Genomic DNA, 20,367 nt, shown 5'->3' on the forward strand with positions numbered 1-20,367 from the left:
AAATGATAAGGAAAGGGAAAATGTCTAAAAGTATATCTAACCTTTGTGTACGATGAATGTACAGTGACTAAAACGATAATAAAAAATTATTTTTTGTTAATTTATAGAATATAAATTATTTTTGTCGCCTTAATATAATTTCTTGAGCCCGTGTTTTTGTATTTTTTTTTTTATTTGCAATTGTGTATTGTATATAATGGCTGACAAACAATGTGTACAGATGATACAAACAAATTTTTCATTATATGGTTTAGTATTGTCAAGGCAAGTATCCTGTTTTTTAAGTTAAGGATTTTCGATGAAAAGATGAAAATTTTTAATATTCATATAATAAACAGCTTATTTGTTTTTCATCTTAGAAGGTCTTTAAATAAATTATTAAAAGATAAATGGATATATTATATAATTTTTACAATTTATACTCTTATTAATTTCTATTATATACATTTGCATGTTTATATATTTATGCAGTAATCTTTTTAATAAATTTTCGAAAATATGTGAGGAGGAACTTAACATTTACATAAATTTTCTGCAATGTGTTATTTTTACATATATTTACATGTATTTATAATTACATCTATTTTAGGGAGCTCAGAGTATCCCTCGCAAAGCAATTAATAAAAATACCACAAGACGAACGTGAATCTTGGCTCAGTCGCATTATAGAATTGATCCTGGCACAAAACTTGAATGATCCACATGTTGAAGCCAAACATATAAAACTTGCTATAGAAGAATGCTTAGAGCCAAATAAATTAAAAGATACAGAAACAGTATTTAATGTTATAAACGGGTATGATATACCAAAAATAAAATATGACATTTCAAAAAAGAAGTTTATCATTGATAATGAAAACTTATATTCTGAAACACAATATAAATCGTTGGTTTTTAAACATCGTTTTGAAATGGCATGGTACAAAACTTTAAGGCATAAGCAATTTCTATCTTCTAAATTTGAAAAACAACAAACAGATAAAACGAATTTAATACCTATTGAATATTTATTGAGTGAGCTGAAAATGGGAAAAGTATGTGTAATGGGTCTGATAACGCAATTAATGGAGGATCAATATTATTTGGAAGATACAAGTGGTACTGTCAAAGTTGATTTTAGTGATACAATATCCTTTACAATATATTTAATGGATTTTAATATATTTTTATTTTTGCTTTAGAGAAACATAATTGTGAAATATAATTTCCAAAATATATGTTAATATTTTGTATATAAAATAGAAACATTTCTTATTTATTTCAAAATATATCAAAACGTTACAAATTTAGTAATATATTTTTCGATACTATTTTTAAATTTGCTTTTTTGTCTTTCTCTTCTCAGTTTAAGTGTAATAAGAATTCATGGTGAATTCATTTATTTTGAATTTTGAATGCTTCATTATAATTAGTCGTTTTTTTATAACATTTTGAACCTATAAAAAGCAGATTTTTCATTTATAAAATTTTTCTATAAAAATAACTTTTTTTTAAAATTATATAATACATTTTTTTCAACAAATCATTACCATCTTTAAGACATAGCAATAGCAGCAAGTAAAATAGTCAGTGTACAAATATTTTCCTTATTTTATTTATAAGATTTTCAAGATACTTTCATCATGGAAGGCTGTATAGTGATAGCTAATGGTGTTTACAAGGATGATGTACTACATATAAAAAATATCAATCTTCCACCAATAGAGTCATCAGAAAGTTTACGATCAGATTTTGGTGATACAAATATATTTGGTGGGCCACATAATGTATCTTTAAAAATGTCAGAAAAGTTGCAAGTTCATCAAGAAAATAATCAAGATGGAATGATAGTATTCATAGCAGAATTATGGTTGGATATTCCAAACGTTTTACAAAAATTTAAAATGATATTGGAAGGTTACATGGATTATCCTCCTATAGCTTTTGTATTATGTGGTCATTTTTTAAGTTTCCCTGCAAATATAACGAGTGCACAAGTTTTAATAACGGGTTTCAAAAATTTAGTTGACATAATAACACAATATACAAATATAAAGAAATCTTCCAAATTTGTTTTTGTACCTGGTCCGCACGATTTAGGTTCTCCTAAAATTTTACCAAAACCTCCTTTACCCAAATGTATTATCGAAGAAGTCACTAAAATGATTCCAAATGCTATTTTTACCACAAATCCATGTAGAATACAGTACTGTACAAAGGAGATTGTGATATTAAGAGAAGATATGTTGACAAAAATGTGTAGGAACGCGCTTCGTTTTCCGAAAGAAGAAAATTTTTTTAAACATGTAAGTAGTTACGTTTATAAGCATTATATCAAAAGTGTAATACACATAACGTTAATATTTTTTCAAAAATTTCAGTTTGCCGAGACCATCATCAGCCAATCGCATTTAACCCCTGTGCCTCTTCAAGTCGTTCCAATATATTGGAAATATGACCACGCTCTACAGATATTTCCAACACCAGATCTCATTGTGATCGCTGACAATTTTGAAACATACACGACGAATCATTCTGATTGCTATGTGATAAATCCAGGAATGTTCTCAAAAAATAATTTTTCATTTCAAGCTTACGTACCTGCCATCAATCAAATTCAAGATTGCCAGCTTCCAAGTGACACCGACGTTGCTTAAGTTGATAGATTTTACGTGAAATATAAATTTTCTTGTATATAGACAATTCGTAAAATTACTGGGTGTTAAAAATTAATATAAATAAATCTTTTATCATTTTATAGATTTATTTCGCTTCGATAACAAAATCTTGTTTATTTTTACAATACTTTGAAAACGTGGCGATAATGAGTCACTTAAATTGTAATTTTTAACATTGTATAAACATGAAACAAGTTAAATTAAGCCCAAAGGACAAAAATAATTTAATCACACAAAAAGGACTTTTGAATGATATTTTACAACTAGTACTCTGTGTCCAACGATACAACGAGAAATGTCAAGAAGTTAGTGACAATTTTATTTTATATAGGATGGAATATTTATATTATAAACAAAATATCTCTTTTTTAATCATTTTTCATCGTCTCTCTCATATCTGCTCTAGATCGGGATCTAACCCGATAGGATTTTGTATCAGACGTTTCGAATAGGACACAGATGGTACGCGCGTGCTTATTTTTTTCCTATTAATTCATATAAATAGATACATATAATATTAAACACAGTGTTTCTACCATTTTGCAATATACATAACATTATACAGGTACAAACTGGGCCCCGATTTATTTCAATTCATCGCATTGGAAGCATAAGTCAATTACTGGCCGTAAAAAACCAAACGTGATCTTTATGTAAGCGTAAAAAGTTGTTACATGTGTAACAAAAATGTTCAATCGTAACATTACAACATGGGATAATACTAACATTACACTTTGTGTGAGCAATACAATTTTATCTTTTAGCAACTAATCGCTTTGATATTGCTAAGAAAATTGACGCATAGACAGATGTTATATACACATTTTCGTGAAATCAAGGTATGTTAATTGCAAATTCCTGGAAGAATTTTTTTTATACATTATGTACTATAATGTTTTACTTAAAATATTTCAAATGCAACATGCTGTAAAGATTGTTAATACTTTATATAACGGAAGTTAATGATCGACACAAGTGTAAGTTTTCTTTAAAATATATAGGAAGCAAGTTTGATATTTTAAATATTGGGTTACAAAGTGCGAACACATAGAATCTCAGGAATCAAAATAAAGGATTTTATATATACATATATGTATATATATATATATATATATATATATATATATATATAATAGTGTAAATTGCAACAACTACACACAAACTTATCACATATATTACAGTGAGATATCTGTAAAAAAAGTACGCTCTTACGTCTATTGCACTTTCTTGCAAACACGCATTGTCTTCGGTAATTTTCTTCGTTATTCAATTCCTCCTGCAAGAATTATCATAATAATACATAATAATACATAATAATACATAATATTGTATGTACAAATGTAACTTCAGTCCAATCGGACGGCGTAGTAGTTCTTCACACTCTATGTCTCACGAACTATTCTTCGTATGTAGTTCTCCTAAAAAAAATTATGATTCAAGTTATATCAATTTATAAACAGTGTTATAATTCATGAGATATGCAAATGCAAAGAATCACTATCTTATTAATTAAAATCATAATTCTCATTTTTATAATTAATATAGATGAATAATTTAAAGCAAAAATGCTTTCATTTCATTTTTATTTAACGCGAATTAATTTCGTTATAATCATTTGATATTTTATGCAAAAATTATTAATTGTATGAGAAAAATAAAAGAAATGTAAATAAAATACTCAATGTAATAATTTACAAACTTTCTCTTTGATATCTTCGGCAAGCCTGATTTCTTTCTTCGGCATCGAAATACCAAAGCGTAATAGCATATCTCGTCTTGAACGCTGGTTGCACTTCGTGTGGATTTCTTCTATCTGACCAAAAGAATAATATCCTGTCGAATAAAGGTTCTATGTTTGCTACTTGATCGCGCCAGCCTTCAGGAAATATCCTTAAAAGTCCACCATTTTCCTGCATAGAAAATATATTTACAAATTTTATCATTATACGTTTATTCGTAATATTGAACTTTATATTATTTCTTTGTTTCAAAAAAGACATTACATCTGTAAGATCTAATTAATATTCCTAATGCAAAAAATGATTGATTATAATTATGTTAATAATTACTATCTACTTTATAATACACAAAGATTCATAACTACTTGAGATATTATGAAACTTTTAAAAATAAGCAAAGTTATTTCTCTCTGATAATGGTATATGTATAAGTATGCGCGCGTTCTTTCCTTAAACATGATTGCACCTGTGTCGTGACGTGATTAGAGATATATCAATATATACATATATATATATATATATATATATATATATATATATATATATATATAAAATTCACCTTGACATCCCAATCTCGATTGAGATAATAAATGGCTGTGATACAACGCCCGTCTCGGTTAGGATTATCCACGTGTTTCACATAATGCGAACCGTGACCAGGATAACAAGCTACCATCGCCTGAAATATGGAGAAAAATAAATCTTATATTAAAAGAGAGAATTATATAATCGAAAGGTTGCTATACAACATAACTAATTCCACAAATATCTCAAATTTCGGAAATACTCGATTATTGGAGTATCTTATCACAATTTGGTTTCACGCAATACGGAAAAAATGGTATGTTACTAATTTATATAATAAAAACAAAGGGGGCAATGAGAAAGGCGCGGCAAGAAGTGCGCAATTAATTATATAATTTTTTTATTCAAAGAATCTTCAAACGTTTCGGCTCAAGTTTGAGCCACCTTCAGTGAAAACAAATGGTCAAGACTGCACTCTAATGTGATAAGGTAAATGGTGTGTCACCTATATTATTGAATATGAACAATTTCGAAGGATATTAATTATAACAGAATATTAATTGAAACATATACCGAAAAGAAAATTATTAATTTTTTTGTTTCCAATGCTATATATGTATAACATAGCTGCAATGAAAGATTTATAAACATATCCATGTTATTTCTCTTTCATTTTAAAAAGTATATAAATATTTTTTCTGTTATGTTTATATCCTATTACGACAAATATTTATATTTCTAGAATATTTATATATTTCTTTCTCTTTAGAAAGATGATAAATACTATATATCTAGATGATAAATACTATATTATCTAGAAATATGCATATTCGCATAGAATACCAAATGATTTCAAAGCACGAATTGTATGTCATATAAAGATATAATATAAAAAAGATAGAAATGCTTATTTAAATAAAAAAAGGAGGAATATACAGATAATTCCGAACGACCAACTGATGATCACTAACATTGTCATATTTAAATATAAAATTGAAATATTTATAATACTTGTTTCACAGACAAAAAAAATTACAAAAAAATATTAAACTAGTAGAATTAAAAACTTCAAATACTTTATTACAAGTTAAGGGAAAAATCCGAATAAAAAACAGCAATTTTCATATATTACATGTACTTTAACAAAGCGGCAATATAATGGAAAAGAAGCAGGAAATATTGTGTATTTGCATTACGCCTAGTATATCGTATATCTATTGTGTGTCATATCGCTTGAACACAATAGGTATGTAATGGTCATTAACAAACAAAATATTTCACATCTCTTTTTATCTTGCCAGATTATCAAGTGATATACCGTATTATGCTTACGACGCAATAATCGATTAGCTCAATTCACATTGCAAGTATATTGCTTTACGTGCGTATTCTCACGTTTTCTGATAACAAAGTCTGCTTATTGCTAATAAACTGACGATAATGTCACAAGAATTTTCATTTTTTCATATTTTAACTTTTCCAGTTACTTCAGAGAGAGAAAAAAAGGACAAGAATATTCTTTTCTAAACACACTTGTAAAACTAATAATAACTAACGGATTCTTTAATCAATTTTGAGTTGAAAGGATCCTTTTGAAAAAAAAAAGGTATATTTGGGGAATGGCGATCTTAATTACAATATATGCGTTACTTAATGATTTATAAATTAGAAAAATGAAAAATATTTCATTCATGCTAAGATTAGTGCTAAGATTAGATAGAAAATATTTTATTTATATTAAAATTAGTGCTAAGATTAGATAGAGGTTTAAATAGTTTCGCTTTTAAAAATATAAACTATTAATTGAAATGTCCTTGAGATATTTCAATTTCGTCGTACGATATGTGAACAAGAGATGTGTAATTAAAAACATATTTTATGGACATTTTTCTTCAAAGCTCAATGTATTACGTCAATAAATATCATGTGTAATTTATTCAGTAAAAGAAACGAATGAAACGTTGAATAATATTCAACTTATTCGTTTCTTTTTATTCATCTGTTATTCGGATAAGATTTTGCCCATTTCCGATTTGAAAATACTCAACATGTCTACAGATGGATTAACATATTTCAGACATATGTATTATTGTAAATATCAGTGCACTCACGTAAGTTACAGCAGAGCTGCAAAAAATGACAGCGTATAAAATGAGATATTTAATAAACTGAATGAGTTAACATACAATACATACGATACAAATGATATACGTATCCTTGTTTCATTATGAGTAATCGGATATCTAACTAAAAATAGACACTTTGATAAATCATACGAAAGGAGACAATGATAGCGATCACAAATTGAACAATTATTACACAGATACCAGTTTATCAAACTGGTACCTATATAAAACAATCGCGAACAATAAGAGAAATATCCTGAATCTGTTTACAAAATAAGAAATGATATTTGTAAAATTCAATGACAATTGTATTCATTTACAGAAAAGACATGGCGCTATCGTAGAAACATAAAAATTTCATGTAATATAACAGGATGTTCTGTACATGTATATATCACATAATTGCTTCATGCAATTATTCTTTTAGCGAAAATGATCTTTCTTTCGCATTATATTGTATTTCAATTTCCATTTATTGAAAAATTGAAACTCTTGCTAATTTTTCAAAAGATACATAGCCAAAACATATAACTTTACTATAAGAAATCTTATTTATACTTTAATTTGATGTATCCTCGAGTATACATTTTCTCAATTATTTACTATACTATATATATATAATAAAAGCCTATATTTTGTTATATTGAAGTCCGAAATGACCGAACGTAAAAATTGTATCGCTACGTTCCTTCCTATACTAATAATAATAAACAAGAGCTCAATCGTAGTTTGAGGAACTTCAGTCAACTTTTTCGAATCTTTATCGAAAGAAATGGTATTAAACGCCAGCGCGATCGAGCAGCTGGCGAGAGTTGGGTAGAGTGAAGTGGTGTGAAGCGAATGTGCTGCGTCGCAACATATCGGTGAGAGAGAGAGAGAGAGAGAGAGAAGAGAAAGAGAGTGGGAGTCGCGCGGCGTACGTGACTGACTGCACTTCGCGCGATCTCGCGTTTCCCACTCTCCTCCTCCTCCTCCTCCTCCTCCTCCTCCTCCTCCTCCTCCTCCTCCTCCTCCTCCTCCTCCTCCTCCTCCTCCTCCTCCTCCTCCTCCTCCTCCTCCTCCTCCTCCTCCTCCTCCTCCTCCTCTTTTCGGCGTATAATATTCCCTCGCGGTACTTCACATTTTTGGAATCCCGACCTTGTCTGTCGCGTTCACCTCGGTGTTTTCATTCGCGCGCGATCGAAAATCTTGTAGTATCTCTCGCGTCCACATTTCCCCCGTCCTGTGTAAACGATAATTAGACACAGAGAGACGGCGGCGAAACGAGTATCAAGGAGAAAGTTACATTCTGTAAATGAAACTTGTCATCTCACGTGGCCGTTAAATATACACACTATCTTACGTTGCTATTTGTACGTTTGTTTAAAACAAACGAGAAAACACACGATGTAGCAAGTACTATTGTACTCATCAAATTGTAACGATTAAAAGTTCAACAACTTTAAGTAGCTATGCCTCTTGAATTAAGATAAGTCGTCAAGTTCCTTACTATTTTTTACAATAATTAAGATTACGTATAAAATGTCCTCAGTAAAGACTTACTTTTGTTCTTCCATTGATAGTATAGTTTCCTATTTTGCCGTTATTGTGCATCTTATTGGCTCTCATGATGATTGCATCGACCCGTGATATCAGCGTGCCAATATTTTCACACTGTTCTTCCTTTCCATCCAGCCATATTATCTGATCGCCTCGTATCGTCTTTAAATCGTTTGCACTAGCTTTATTAGAAACCAATTGTCCGTCTTGAAACAACCCGGCACTGTACATATTTAAAACTTCATTTAGCACTTTGAGACCGTTCTCCATGCCTAAAAACTTGTCCACCACGCATACGCCATACATGTCCATGTCTCTTATCACATATTGACAAATTTTGTCTATAAATTCTTCGAGATTATTTCTATTCCTATGTAGAAAAGGAGGCAAAAGTTCTTCTTCCTGATCCTGTATCTCCGAGAAGTTCTTCATACCGTTGTGACGTTGAACGGGCGAGCCAAGATCCGCGTTGCTTAAATTCAAATCAGAAATTCTTGAACTCTCTAAAATCGGATTCAGAAGCTCGGCTCGAGCTCCTAGTATAGTGTCCTCGGAACTTCCCTCGTACGTTATAGGCGACGTCCAGCCATCGGCCTTATTATTCCGTACGCTCCTGGTACTTCTTCCGTTATTTGATTTCTTCTTAAGATTCTGATTTAACTTCTCTTTCCGCTTTTGTTGACTCGACGATACGCCTTTTTCTCCTTGCGCAGCAGGGAACTCTGCAATCAAATCAAATGAATCAGAACCGTCAATTTGATCAAGTTTAACACGGATAATTACAAAGTGCAGTGATAAAACGTCGCTTTCGCTTGAAAGTCTATCGTTTGCGGCTGCAGCATTTAATACGATACAAACGCGCAATCGGTATAGAGAGTTTGCTATTTATATCGCAATGTTATCGGCAATGAGACTCCCATTGTTATTAACGCGTCCTATTGCGCGTAAAATCCGCGCTTGAGACGAGGACATGCGCCGCGCGCGAAAGTGAGAGCGAAGCCGTTCGCGCGTACCTGCCGAATGTTTCGCGTTCCGACACGGCTCCGAAGTGACGTTCGAGTGCTCCCACGATGCGTCCGAGACGGAGGTACCGTTTAGGTTATGAATCAGTGCGTTCGAGGCTCGATGGTGATTGCCGACGGCGGAGGGATGCCGCTTGGACGGGATCTCGCCGCTCGATTTCCTGTTCGCGGCGACGGAAATCGGTTCCTCCGCGGACGCGGTGACCGCGGGATGTGTCGCGCAGAACTCCCGGTGACGTTTCCAATCGCGTCTCTGGTGCTCCTTCGTACAGTAGAACACGGCCTTGCAGCGCGAGCACCTCGACAGTTTGTCACTCTCGTTGCAGTACGCGCAAGTCACTTGTGCACCCGTCTGCACCGGGCCGTCGCCGTGTGTCTGCGTGCGATCGACTATGGGTCCGGACATGTTTCAAAACGTTTACTCGAACGCCGCTGCGGCGAGTGCCGATACGACACACGACATTTCTTCGACGAGGAAAGTCACCCGCACTCGCGCGCGCCGCCCGTCGCTCCCGCTGTCTCCTCGAGTCTCTCTCGATCCGATTCGCTACGCACTCGCTCGCTCGCGCTCGTCGGCGTTCGTCAGTATTCGTCAGTAACCGTCGGTCTCCTCGCAAAACTCATTTCGATTTGTGTTTGTGTTGTTTGTGTCGCACGTTGCGCCGCACTGATCGCACTGATAGAGACCCTCTAATAGGAGTCACAAAACAGCCATTTTTCATTGTTCGTTTCATTTTTTAACAATCCCGCCAATATTCGAATGCCTATATTCGTGTTATTTTTTTAATTTAAACATTACAATTAGGAAATAAAGCTATTTTAAAGATATAAACGAATAAATTTTTAAAAGAATTAATAAATAGATTTTTTTTTAAATATCACGTCCAAATAATGCACAACTAATAAAATTGTTCATATTTTCTTTATCAAAATTATTTTTTGAAATTCAGGTATATGGAAAAAAAATAATTTTTTTATTTTTAACATTTATTTCAAAATACATTAAATAGCATAGCTATAGTCTTAGAGTTATATTTTTTACATTTTGTCGTAGCATTTCTTTTATGAAAAGTTTTTAAATTAAATACGATAAACTTTGTAACAATTTTTGTATGTAATTTGTGACACTCTAAGATATCTAACTATTTTTTAATAATTTTTGTCCCATACATATACACTCGCGTGCGCGTGCGCATATGTGCACCTTGAGTGAATAAAACTAGACACCCTACATAGAAAGAGAAGTCTCTAACTGGAGTTTTTGTTTCTTGTATCGTGACTTTTATTAGAGGGTTTTTAGCGCTGACAACTGTCAGAGTTCCTGAAGTAAATTCTCCGGAATAAAAAAAAAAAACGGCATCTCGCTTTAGCATAAAAAATGTTAGGGAGTGCAAGTAACGTAGACAATTGATGTGCTCGGCGCATCCAATTGTATGTACATATCTAGTGATTTTAAAATCCCAAGGCTGTGTATATATAGAAAATGAACCGAGTATCTTCTTTGATAAGATATGCAATTTTTCGCCTGTTTGAGGTTACCTATTAAATTTCACATGTAATTATAGCTTTGAGTACAAAAATTCATAATAGAATTAACTGTATTAACAAAATTTCTAGTAATCATATTAAACGATTAGTACGATTGCAATATGGTAAGTTTTAACCTGTTAACCTCGTTAATCGAGTGAAAATTATGCAGAAACATACAGTTTTTATTGAGAAAAACTATCTTTTTGCTAATCAAAATCTTGTACGTCTTAACAATGCAATACTTTTTCGAAATTAGTGTTTATACAATTATCATTAAAGCCAAGCCAATAGCACTTATATTAAAATGATATATTAGATAAGTCAAAACCAGTGATTCATATTTTATTTTTTCTATATCTTTTTTTTACAGGCAACGTTGAGTCATGACATTCAATTACCAAATAATATTCCAAAATTGTTAAAGGAGAAACATGCAAACTATTTAATTTCGTATGGGACCAACAAAGATGAATATGTATAATATTTTTTAATACTTTTCGTTATTTTAATTTTATTAGTAATTTGTGACAAAGATATATCTATAATTATAGATGTATTATAGATTTTTAGATATATAGATATATTATAAATTAAATATTTTGTAGAACTTCTCTCAAACTGAACACATAAGGATGTCTGGCATGTATTGGGGTCTTACCGCTCTAGATTTGATGGGAAAGTTAGACCAAACCAATAAGGAAGAAGTGTTGGAATTTATTGGACAATGTCAAACTGACAGTGGTGGCATTGCTGCCAGTATACAACATGATCCACATTTACTTTATACTCTTAGTGCTGTTCAAATATTATGTATATATGATGCATTGGATGTAATAAATGTTGACAAAGTTGTAAATTATGTCAAAGAGAGACAACAGGTAGATGGAAGTTTTATGGGTGATCAATGGGGTGAGGTGGATGTCAGATTTTCATTCTGTGCTGTCGCCACATTATCACTTTTGGTAAATATCATTGAGGATGCATAAAGCATCCACAAAATTTAAGTGTTTTAAAATAGTAACGATCTGATTTTTCAAATCAAAATCTGATCTTGAAATATATTTTCAAAACTGTTTTTTTTTTTTTTTTTTAATTTTAAGTGACATATCCTTTAAACTTATTAGCTCTTGTGAATTTAAAAGTGATATATATTTGACTCAAAAAATTATAAAACACATTAAAAAAAGTAAATTTAGCAGAACTTTCTTAAATTAAATATTTATAAAAAAAATTAAACTAACTTCTTCAAATATTGCTAATGTTCCAGAACCGTTTAGACGCGATAGATGTTGAAAAAGCAGTGCAATTTGTATTAAAATGTATGAATTTTGATGGAGGATTTGGTTCGAAACCAGGATCTGAGAGCCATGCAGGTTTAATTTATTGCAGCGTCGGATTACTTTCAATTACAGGTATGTACAAGAATATATACAGAAGATGTATATTGAATATTATTTATAACACATTTATAAAACATTTTTTCTCCAGGGCATTTGCATTTGATAGATGCTGATCGCTTAGGATGGTGGTTATGTGAGAGACAGCTACCTTCGGGTGGTTTAAATGGCAGACCTGAAAAGTTACCGGATGTATGTTATTCTTGGTGGGTGCTGTCGGCGTTAACAATTTTAGGTCGTCTGCATTGGATAGATAAAAAAGGCATGGTAAATAATTGTTTTTATTGAATAATATTTTATGAGATTTTAAATTAAATTTATCAATCTACATTATCTATTAAAAATTTTCTTGTAACTGTTTATAATTTCATTATTATCTCTACATTAGATGATCAATATTTAAAACAAATTTTCATATAATCAAAATCCGATCTTAGATAAACATCATGAGTAATATAATTTTTATTTCTATTTTTCATTTACAGATAGATTATATTTTAATTTGTCAAGATGTCGAAACTGGCGGTTTTAGTGATCGGCCTGGTGATATGGTTGACCCTTTCCATACCTTATTCGGCCTCACCGCATTATCATTATTAGATGAGAACTTTTCATTGAAACCAATAAATCCTACTTATTGTATGCCAGAATATATAATCGAACGTTTAGGTCTTAAGCCGTCGCGACTCGAACTATGATTATATACTTGACATGTTTCACGATGTACATTATTTCCTATTTGTTAAATATAGGTAGATTTTTAAGAAAATATATTAATTTTTTTTTGTTTATTAACCATAATTCTTATACGCAGAGCATTTCTAATTGGATAAAAGTATACTAAAAATATTAAAATTATACTAAAATTAAAAAATTTAATACTTTGTATTAAATATATTAAATTTAATTCTTTATATTTAATATCATAAATATAAAATATTTCTTCCTCTTTTTTTCTTTTTATTTAATTTTTAAATGAGTATATTCACATCCTCAAATGAGTATAACTTAATTTCAAAAAGCTTTATCTGCTGGGAGTAACAAGTTTGCATTTACAGTTTATTTATCAACGTACATTAAAACAGTGAATTTAAAAATTTAATTAAATTTCCAACAGATGTCACAATTATACATGGCAATATTATTTAGAGATGATGGTGTACTTTTTGTATTTAAAGAGACAGATAATAAAACATTAACTTTGATTTAAATACAAAATTACTTTCCCTTTATTATTCCAGATATTTCAATGTCGTTTCAATTTCAAAATTTTGGAAAGATTCAAATAATGTTTTAATCACTAATAGATTACCGTTTGTAGATATTATTCATACACGTAGAAGAAAAAAATAATAATAACAAAATGAACGAAACAATTAGAAAATAGTTTACAAAGTCGGTAAATAAAGTGACACTATTCAGACAATACAATGTTTAAAATCAGAACATAAAACATTCTTAAAGAAATCTTAAAAATATTTTATATCTCAATTTTTTAGATATTATGTATATCTGTGAGGTGACCCAATTGAAATTAACCTAAATATCGCTTTACAAATTATTAATATATTAATATATTTAACGGCAATTTAACAATATAATAAATTTTAATTGAAAAATTTTAAATATAACTACTTGTTTATTTAAAATTAAATCGAACTTTTGTAATTTTTAATAATTTTATTCAAGTCGTGTTTTTCAAATAAGGCAAACTGATTGATATAGTATTCGCAAATATAAATACAGAAAAATACTTATATAATATAAAATATTTATATAAATCATAATCTTAATTATATGTGGAACACAATTATGATTATAAATTTTTTGCTTAAACAAGAATCGATTTTTTTTTAAAGTCGAAAACAAATTGTAATTTATTTCAATTTTCATTTTCTTGCATACATATTTTGATTAAATAAATTATCTAAATTATAATCTATTAAAATAGTTCTTATTTGTGAGAGTCTCATTTCTGTTTATTTTTTAATTAAATCTACAAAAGGAAACTCAATATAATCGTTTGTTTATTTAATTTATTATATTTAAAATGGTTTTATTATTCAAAATATTTATATTTTAATATAAGGAATCAACATCGTAAAATCGTTATTTCACGTGACTTATATATACACAATCGCCAAAAAAGGATTAAGATTCGACACATGACATTAATATCCGTAATATGTATTAAATGTTAATTGCTTTATATTATCATTTGTAATCATCTATTCGTTTAATGGAAATAATAAAAAATAGTGTCTATACATGTATACATGTCTATAGATGCGAAAAACAATTTGGGGTCTATATGGGAAAAACTATGTGGGGGCTAAATAGGAAAAACTAGATGGGGGCAATATGGGAAAAACTATGTGGGAACTAGATGGGAAAAATCATTTGGCGAATAAGTGGAAAAAACTATGTGGGAAGAAGATGGGAAAAACTATGTGGGAACTAGATGGAAAAAACTATGTGGGAAGAAGATGGGAAAAACGATGTGTGAAGAAGATGGGAAAAAATATGTGGGCACTAGATGTGAAAAACTATGTGGGAAGAAGATGGGAAAAACTATGTGGGAACTAGATGGGAAAAACTATGTGGGAAAAAGTTGGGAAAGACTATATAGGAACTAGATGGGAAAAACTATGTGGGAAGAAGATGGGAAAACGATGTGGGAACTAACGGCAAGGCCCGACCACGGAGCAGTCGTGAAAATTAATTATTTTGCGAAAAAATGTCATCTCAGCCAGTTTTTTCTATATTGTCCCCATCTAGTTATTCTCATATAGCCGCTACATAGTTTTTCCCACATAGTCATCAAATGATTTTCGCATCTAGTTTTCACATAGTTTTTCCCATATTGCCCCCATCTAGTTTTCCCATAGCGCCCCATCTAGCTTTTTCCATCTATTTCTCACATAGCTTTTCCCATATAGCCCCCATCTAGTTTTCCCATATACTGCCCACCTAGTTTTTCCCATCGAACGCCCACATAGTTTATTCCATCTAGTTCCCATATAGTTTTTCCCATCTTCTTCCCACACAGTTTTGCCCATCTTGTTCCCATATAGTTTTTCCCATCTTCTTCCCACATAGTTTTTCCCATCTAGTTCCCACATAGTTTTTTCCATCTAACGCACACATATTTTTTCCCATCTTCTTCCCACATAGTTTTTCCCATCTTGTTCCCATATAGTTTTTCCCATCTTCTTTCCACATAGTTTTTTCCATCTAGTTCCCACATAGTTTTTCCCATCTAGTTCCCATATAGTTTTTCCCATCTTCTTCCCACATAGTTTTTCCCATCTTGTTCCCATATAGTTTTTCCCATCTTCTTCCCACATAGTTTTTCCCATCTTCTTCCCACACAGTTTTTCCCATCTTCTTCCCACATAGTTTTTCCCATCTTGTTCCCACATAGTTTTTCCCATGTAGTTCCCACATAGTTTTTCCCATCTTCTTCCCACATAGTTTTTCCCATCGAACGCCCACATAGTTTGTCCCATGTAGTTTCCACATAGTTTTTCCCATCTTCTTCCTACATAGTTTTTCCAATCTAGTTCCCACATAGTTTTTCCCATCTAGTTCCCATATAGTTTTTCCCATCTTCTTCCCACATAGTTTTTCCCATCTTGTTCCCATATAGCTTTTCCCATCTTCTTCCCACATAGTTTTTCCCATCTAGTTCCCACATAGTTTTTCCCATCTAGTTCCCACATAGTTTTTCCCATCTTCTTCCCACATAGTTTTTCCCATCTTGTTCCCACATAGGTTTTCCCATCTTCTTCCCACATAGTATTTCCCATCTAGTTCCCATATAGTTTTTTCCATCTTCTTTCCACATAGTTTTTCCCATTTAGTTCCCACATAGTTTTTTCCATCTAACGCCCACATAGTTTTTCCCATCTTGTTCCCATATAGTTTTTCCCATCTTCTTTCATATAGTTTTTCCCATCTTCTTCCCACATAGTTTTTCCAATCTAGTTCCCACATAGGTTTTCCCATCTTCTTCCCACATAGTATTTCCCATCTAGTACCCATATCGTTTTTTCCATCTTCTTCCCACATAGTTTTTCCCATCTAGTTCCCACATAGTTTTTCCATCTAGTTCCCACATAATTTTTCCCATCTTCTTCCCACATAGTTTTTCCCATCTAGTTCCCATATAGTTTTTCCCATCTTCTTCCCACATAGTTTTTCCCATCTTCTTCCCACATAGTTTTTCCCATCTTGTTCCCACATAGGTTTTCCCATCTTCTTCCCACATAGTATTTCTCATCTAGTTCCCATATAGTTTTTTCCATCTTTTTCCCACATAGTTTTTCCCATCTAGTTCCCACATAGTTTTTCCCATCTTCTTCTCACATAGTTTTTCCCATCTTGTTCCCATATAGTTTTTCCCATTTTCTTCCCACATAGTTTTTCCCATCTAGTTCCCACATAGTTTTTTCCATCTAACGCACACATATTTTTTCCCATCTTCTTCCCACATAGTTTTTCCCATCTTGTTCCCATATAGTTTTTCCCATCTTCTTTCCACATAGGTTTTTCCATCTTCTTCCCACATAGTATTTCTCATCTAGTTCCCATATAGTTTTTTCCATCTTTTTCCCACATAGTTTTTCCCATCTAGTTCCCACATAGTTTTTCCCATCTTCTTCCCACATAGTTTTTCCCATCTTGTTCCCATATAGTTTTTCCCATTTTCTTCCCACATAGTTTTTCCCATCTGGTTCCCACATAGTTTTTCCCATCTTCTTCCCACATAGTTTTTCCCATCTTCTTCCCACATAGTTTTTCCCATCTAGTGCCACATCATTTTCCCATATACATCCCATATAGTTTTTCCCATCTAGTTCCCACATAGTTTATCCCATGTAGTTCCCACATAGCTCTTCCCACATTGTTTTTCCCATATATTTCCCACATAATTTTTCCCATCAAGGGTCCACATAGTTTTTCCCATATACGCCCCACATAGTTTTTTCCATATACTTTCCACATAATTTTCCCATATACTTCCCACATTGTTTTTCCCATATATAATACAATTAATTTTTAATTTCATCAGAGAGAGAATTATCACGCTTATGGTAACGCAATATTTTATATATAGTAAATTAATATCTTTATAATGAGTGACATTGTTAAGAAACGAAGATGTTTATTAACATAAATGCACATGCAACGTTTTCGTAAACGGCGTAAATTTCAATCAAATACAAATAATTTAAAGAAAGTCGACAATGCGAATATAAGTCATAAGTCTTTAAGAATTGATTCAAATATACGCGATATAAACTATGAAATTCATTGAAATTCATGAAGAATGTGATAATATCTTACCTATCAATGAAAATGAAGAATCTTATTCAAACTCTGAAAACATCTTTTGGAATAAATAAGTAAGTAATTCTAGTGAAATGTATTTTGATGAAAATGACAATAATGGAAAATATCTAATGATAAAAATGCTAAATCTAATGAATCCATTCAGTCTGAAAACGATATTTCATATAAAAAAAGAAAAACTGATATTGAAAAAGAGAATTAGTTACTAATCAGTGATGAAATAACGATACTATTATAAATGACACTTTTCATTCTAAAAAGACATTAATAAAAATAATGCAGAAAATATAGAAATCACAAATTTCGAAAATAATTTTATCAACGTTAACGAAACAAACGGTAAGAAATATAAATTAAATTTAAAAATACAGTATAGTAATAAATAAATAATAATAAATAAATAAATAGATAAATAAATATAAATAAATCAATAAATAAGTATGATAAATAAGTATGATAAATAATAAATTTATAGTAATAAATAGTAATTACTATTTATAGTAATAAATAAATTATTTTGTAGAACTGTCTCTGCAAGAATTAATATTAAAATGCTTGACAGAAACTTGTCAACACAAATAGCAAGACACAAATTGCATAGACATGTAATGGAAATTAAAATAAAACAAAATGAGATGACTCTTTCGCACGCAAATACATCGATTCTCAGAGTTTAACAAATTACACGAATTTTTAAAGAATCAAGAAATCGAATCGTTTCCTTTTAAAATATTAGACTCTCGAGATTTTTGATGCTGAATTAAAAACTAATGCATTTCTTCGCGAAGATGTAAGTAAAAATATGATATATAATATTATTACGCGATATGGCAGTAGATTCTATTCGAAAATTCCACCCGAATTAAAAGTTCGTTTCCACATAAATAAATACATAATTACCTTTTAAATTTAATCTACAAATAAAAATTTAAATTTATTCTATGTTAATTTCTTTTCATTACAGACAAATTATATGTGAAGTTCAATAGATCCATCTCAACCAATAATAAAACCTATAACCAAAATTTTAAAAAAGTTTATGTCTCGTGATGTCGTTATAAGTTATGCAGCAAAAAAGCTATTAAAGATACTACATTTGGTGAATGCATGAAAGGTAGATTTATATTGACTTATTTATTTATATACTATATATAATTTATATATACTATATATAATTTATTACTTAAACTAATAATTTTTAATAAAATCAATATATCTTTCAAAAAACTAATTCTATTTTTAAAGAAATTTATTATTATTTACAAATTTTTTTTTTTACATATTCTTTATATTACAAATAAGTATTTTCTTTAATTTCTATAGCAATATATAAATATATTTCAGATGCTATTATAACCGATATAAGGCTTATAATAATTTATTTCCAGTTAAAGAAGATAAATTTTTTCAAGTACTAGGTAGTGTAATAAATAATGCCAAGGATTGGGACGGAAAAAGAAATGAACGAAAGCCGAAGGAATAAAAAAATGTTGAATTGTTGTTTGTCTGAAACTCTTACTCGGCTCTTACATTAATTGTTTAAAGTGTTAAATTATTAAAAATGTTAAATCGTTAAAAAATGTAAAAATGTTATTGTTAAAATGTTTAATTGTTTAAATTAAAATATTAAAATATTTAATTGTTAAAAATTTTTAATTGTTTTATATATATATTATTCTCTTTAAATTTAAGTTAAATTTCTTATTTAATATCGTATCTCATTGTATATAAAAATTCTTGTATAATGTTAAATAAATGTTTAATTAATTTTATTCAATGTAAAAAAGTTATTATATTAATAGTTAATAAAATAATTTTATTTCTGTGAAAGCCTACATATAATATAATAAATAACACAATAAGTAGTATGATAAATAATAAATAAAAAATAAATAATAATAAATAAGAATACAATAAATATTAAAAGTATAAATTAAATAATATTAAAATTATAATAAGATTATCATAAGTGCAATATCAGGCATTTCCACTAGAAATCTGATAAGGACCATCAATCATGTAACTTTATGTGAAATTTTTCACTTTTCATTTTTCACTTTTTACTTTTCATTTTTCACCTTTGACATTTCACGTGAAACTTTTCACGTACAGCGATTATGTATATAGCTTGGATGCGTGGAAAGTGAAATCATGAAACATAATTTCATAGGTTTTATAGCTAATGAAAATTATTTTATTGATACAGTATTATATGTATCTTTTAATAATCAATTGTATATGTACTACGTACACTTAATCCTAACGCAGCCTTAATCTTCTCTAATTCCGAAGCATATTTATTAATTCCCTAGATTTCCGCCTTTCCGCCACCAAAGTACATGACGAAAAAGTTCACATGAAAAATTTCACATTTGAGAGAATACATGATCCCGCAAAATCGTACATGATCGTAAGTTCACGTAAAACTTTTCACTTTTCATTCCGTCCTAGGGGAAAAGTTACATGATCGACCCCCT

The 20,367-nt window shown here is 30.3% G+C and overlaps 3 protein-coding genes across 9 annotated transcripts; 2 read left to right on the plus strand and 1 right to left on the minus strand.

Moving 5' to 3' along the window:
* Nucleotides 1-28: 28 nt before the first annotated feature.
* Nucleotides 29-2,745, plus strand: DNApol-epsilon58 (DNA polymerase epsilon subunit 2). Of its 2 annotated transcripts, none has more exons than XM_089075878.1 (4): nt 29-268; nt 594-1,126; nt 1,601-2,285; nt 2,361-2,745. In XM_089075878.1, the coding sequence occupies exons 1-4, from the start codon at nt 197-199 to the stop codon at nt 2,634-2,636; spliced, it is 1,566 nt and encodes a 521-aa protein (XP_088932004.1). In that variant the 5' UTR covers nt 29-196; the 3' UTR covers nt 2,637-2,745. The 2 variants fall into 2 exon arrangements, with proteins under 2 accessions (XP_088932004.1, XP_088932003.1); XM_089075877.1 differs by having other exon boundaries at nt 594-1,098; nt 1,603-2,285.
* Hph (HIF prolyl hydroxylase) lies at nt 2,725-10,014 on the minus strand. 2 transcript variants are annotated; one of them, XR_016138990.1, is made up of 6 exons: nt 9,600-10,014; nt 8,590-9,308; nt 4,956-5,075; nt 4,357-4,567; nt 3,994-4,075; nt 2,725-3,933 (listed from the first exon to the last, which is right to left on the minus strand). XR_016138990.1 is itself a non-coding variant. In XM_011643873.2 (5 exons), exons 1-5 carry the CDS (start codon nt 10,012-10,014, stop codon nt 4,047-4,049), a joined length of 1,494 nt encoding a protein of 497 aa, XP_011642175.2. In that variant the 3' UTR covers nt 2,725-4,046. The 2 variants fall into 2 exon arrangements, 1 of the variants encoding a protein (XP_011642175.2); XM_011643873.2 differs by having other exon boundaries at nt 2,725-4,075.
* Nucleotides 9,538-13,304, plus strand: betaggt-II (geranylgeranyl transferase type-2 subunit beta). Of its 5 annotated transcripts, XM_089075879.1 has the most exons (7): nt 10,191-10,331; nt 10,898-11,039; nt 11,509-11,613; nt 11,744-12,100; nt 12,406-12,550; nt 12,627-12,802; nt 13,021-13,304. In XM_089075879.1, exons 2-7 carry the CDS (start codon nt 11,019-11,021, stop codon nt 13,231-13,233), a joined length of 1,017 nt encoding a protein of 338 aa, XP_088932005.1. In that variant the 5' UTR covers nt 10,191-10,331; nt 10,898-11,018; the 3' UTR covers nt 13,234-13,304. The 5 variants fall into 5 exon arrangements, with proteins under 5 accessions (XP_088932008.1, XP_088932005.1, XP_088932006.1 ...); XM_089075882.1 differs by lacking the exons at nt 10,191-10,331; nt 10,898-11,039 and adding an exon at nt 9,538-9,673; XM_089075880.1 differs by lacking the exon at nt 10,191-10,331 and having other exon boundaries at nt 10,898-11,260.
* Nucleotides 13,305-20,367: the final 7,063 nt, after the last annotated feature.

Source organism: Pogonomyrmex barbatus, unplaced genomic scaffold (assembly GCF_055798465.1).
Source record: "Pogonomyrmex barbatus isolate J1 unplaced genomic scaffold, ASM5579846v1 scaffold2, whole genome shotgun sequence".
Lineage (NCBI taxonomy): Eukaryota > Metazoa > Arthropoda > Insecta > Hymenoptera > Formicidae > Pogonomyrmex > Pogonomyrmex barbatus.

Excerpts from the sequence above, each read along its gene's own strand:
- DNApol-epsilon58 (XM_089075878.1), top strand. The coding sequence starts at position 197 with ATGGCTGACAAACAATGTGTACAGATGATACAAACAAATTTTTCATTA. Across the intron at positions 269-593 it reads GTTTAGTATTGTCAAGGCAA|CTCAGAGTATCCCTCGCAAA; the intron begins GTATCCTGTTTT and ends TATTTTAGGGAG. Across the intron at positions 1,127-1,600 it reads AAAGTTGATTTTAGTGATAC|AGATTTTCAAGATACTTTCA; the intron begins AATATCCTTTAC and ends ATTTTATTTATA.
- Hph (XM_011643873.2), bottom strand. The coding sequence starts at position 10,014 with ATGTCCGGACCCATAGTCGATCGCACGCAGACACACGGCGACGGCCCG. Across the intron at positions 9,309-9,599 it reads GAACGCGAAACATTCGGCAG|AGTTCCCTGCTGCGCAAGGA; the intron begins GTACGCGCGAAC and ends ATTTGATTGCAG. Across the intron at positions 4,076-4,356 it reads CCGAAGATATCAAAGAGAAA|GAGAACTACATACGAAGAAT; the intron begins GTTTGTAAATTA and ends AATTTTTTTTAG.
- betaggt-II (XM_089075879.1), top strand. The coding sequence starts at position 11,019 with ATGTGCTCGGCGCATCCAATT. Across the intron at positions 11,040-11,508 it reads TGTGCTCGGCGCATCCAATT|GCAACGTTGAGTCATGACAT; the intron begins GTATGTACATAT and ends TTTTTTTTACAG. Across the intron at positions 12,551-12,626 it reads CGGATTACTTTCAATTACAG|GGCATTTGCATTTGATAGAT; the intron begins GTATGTACAAGA and ends TTTTTTCTCCAG.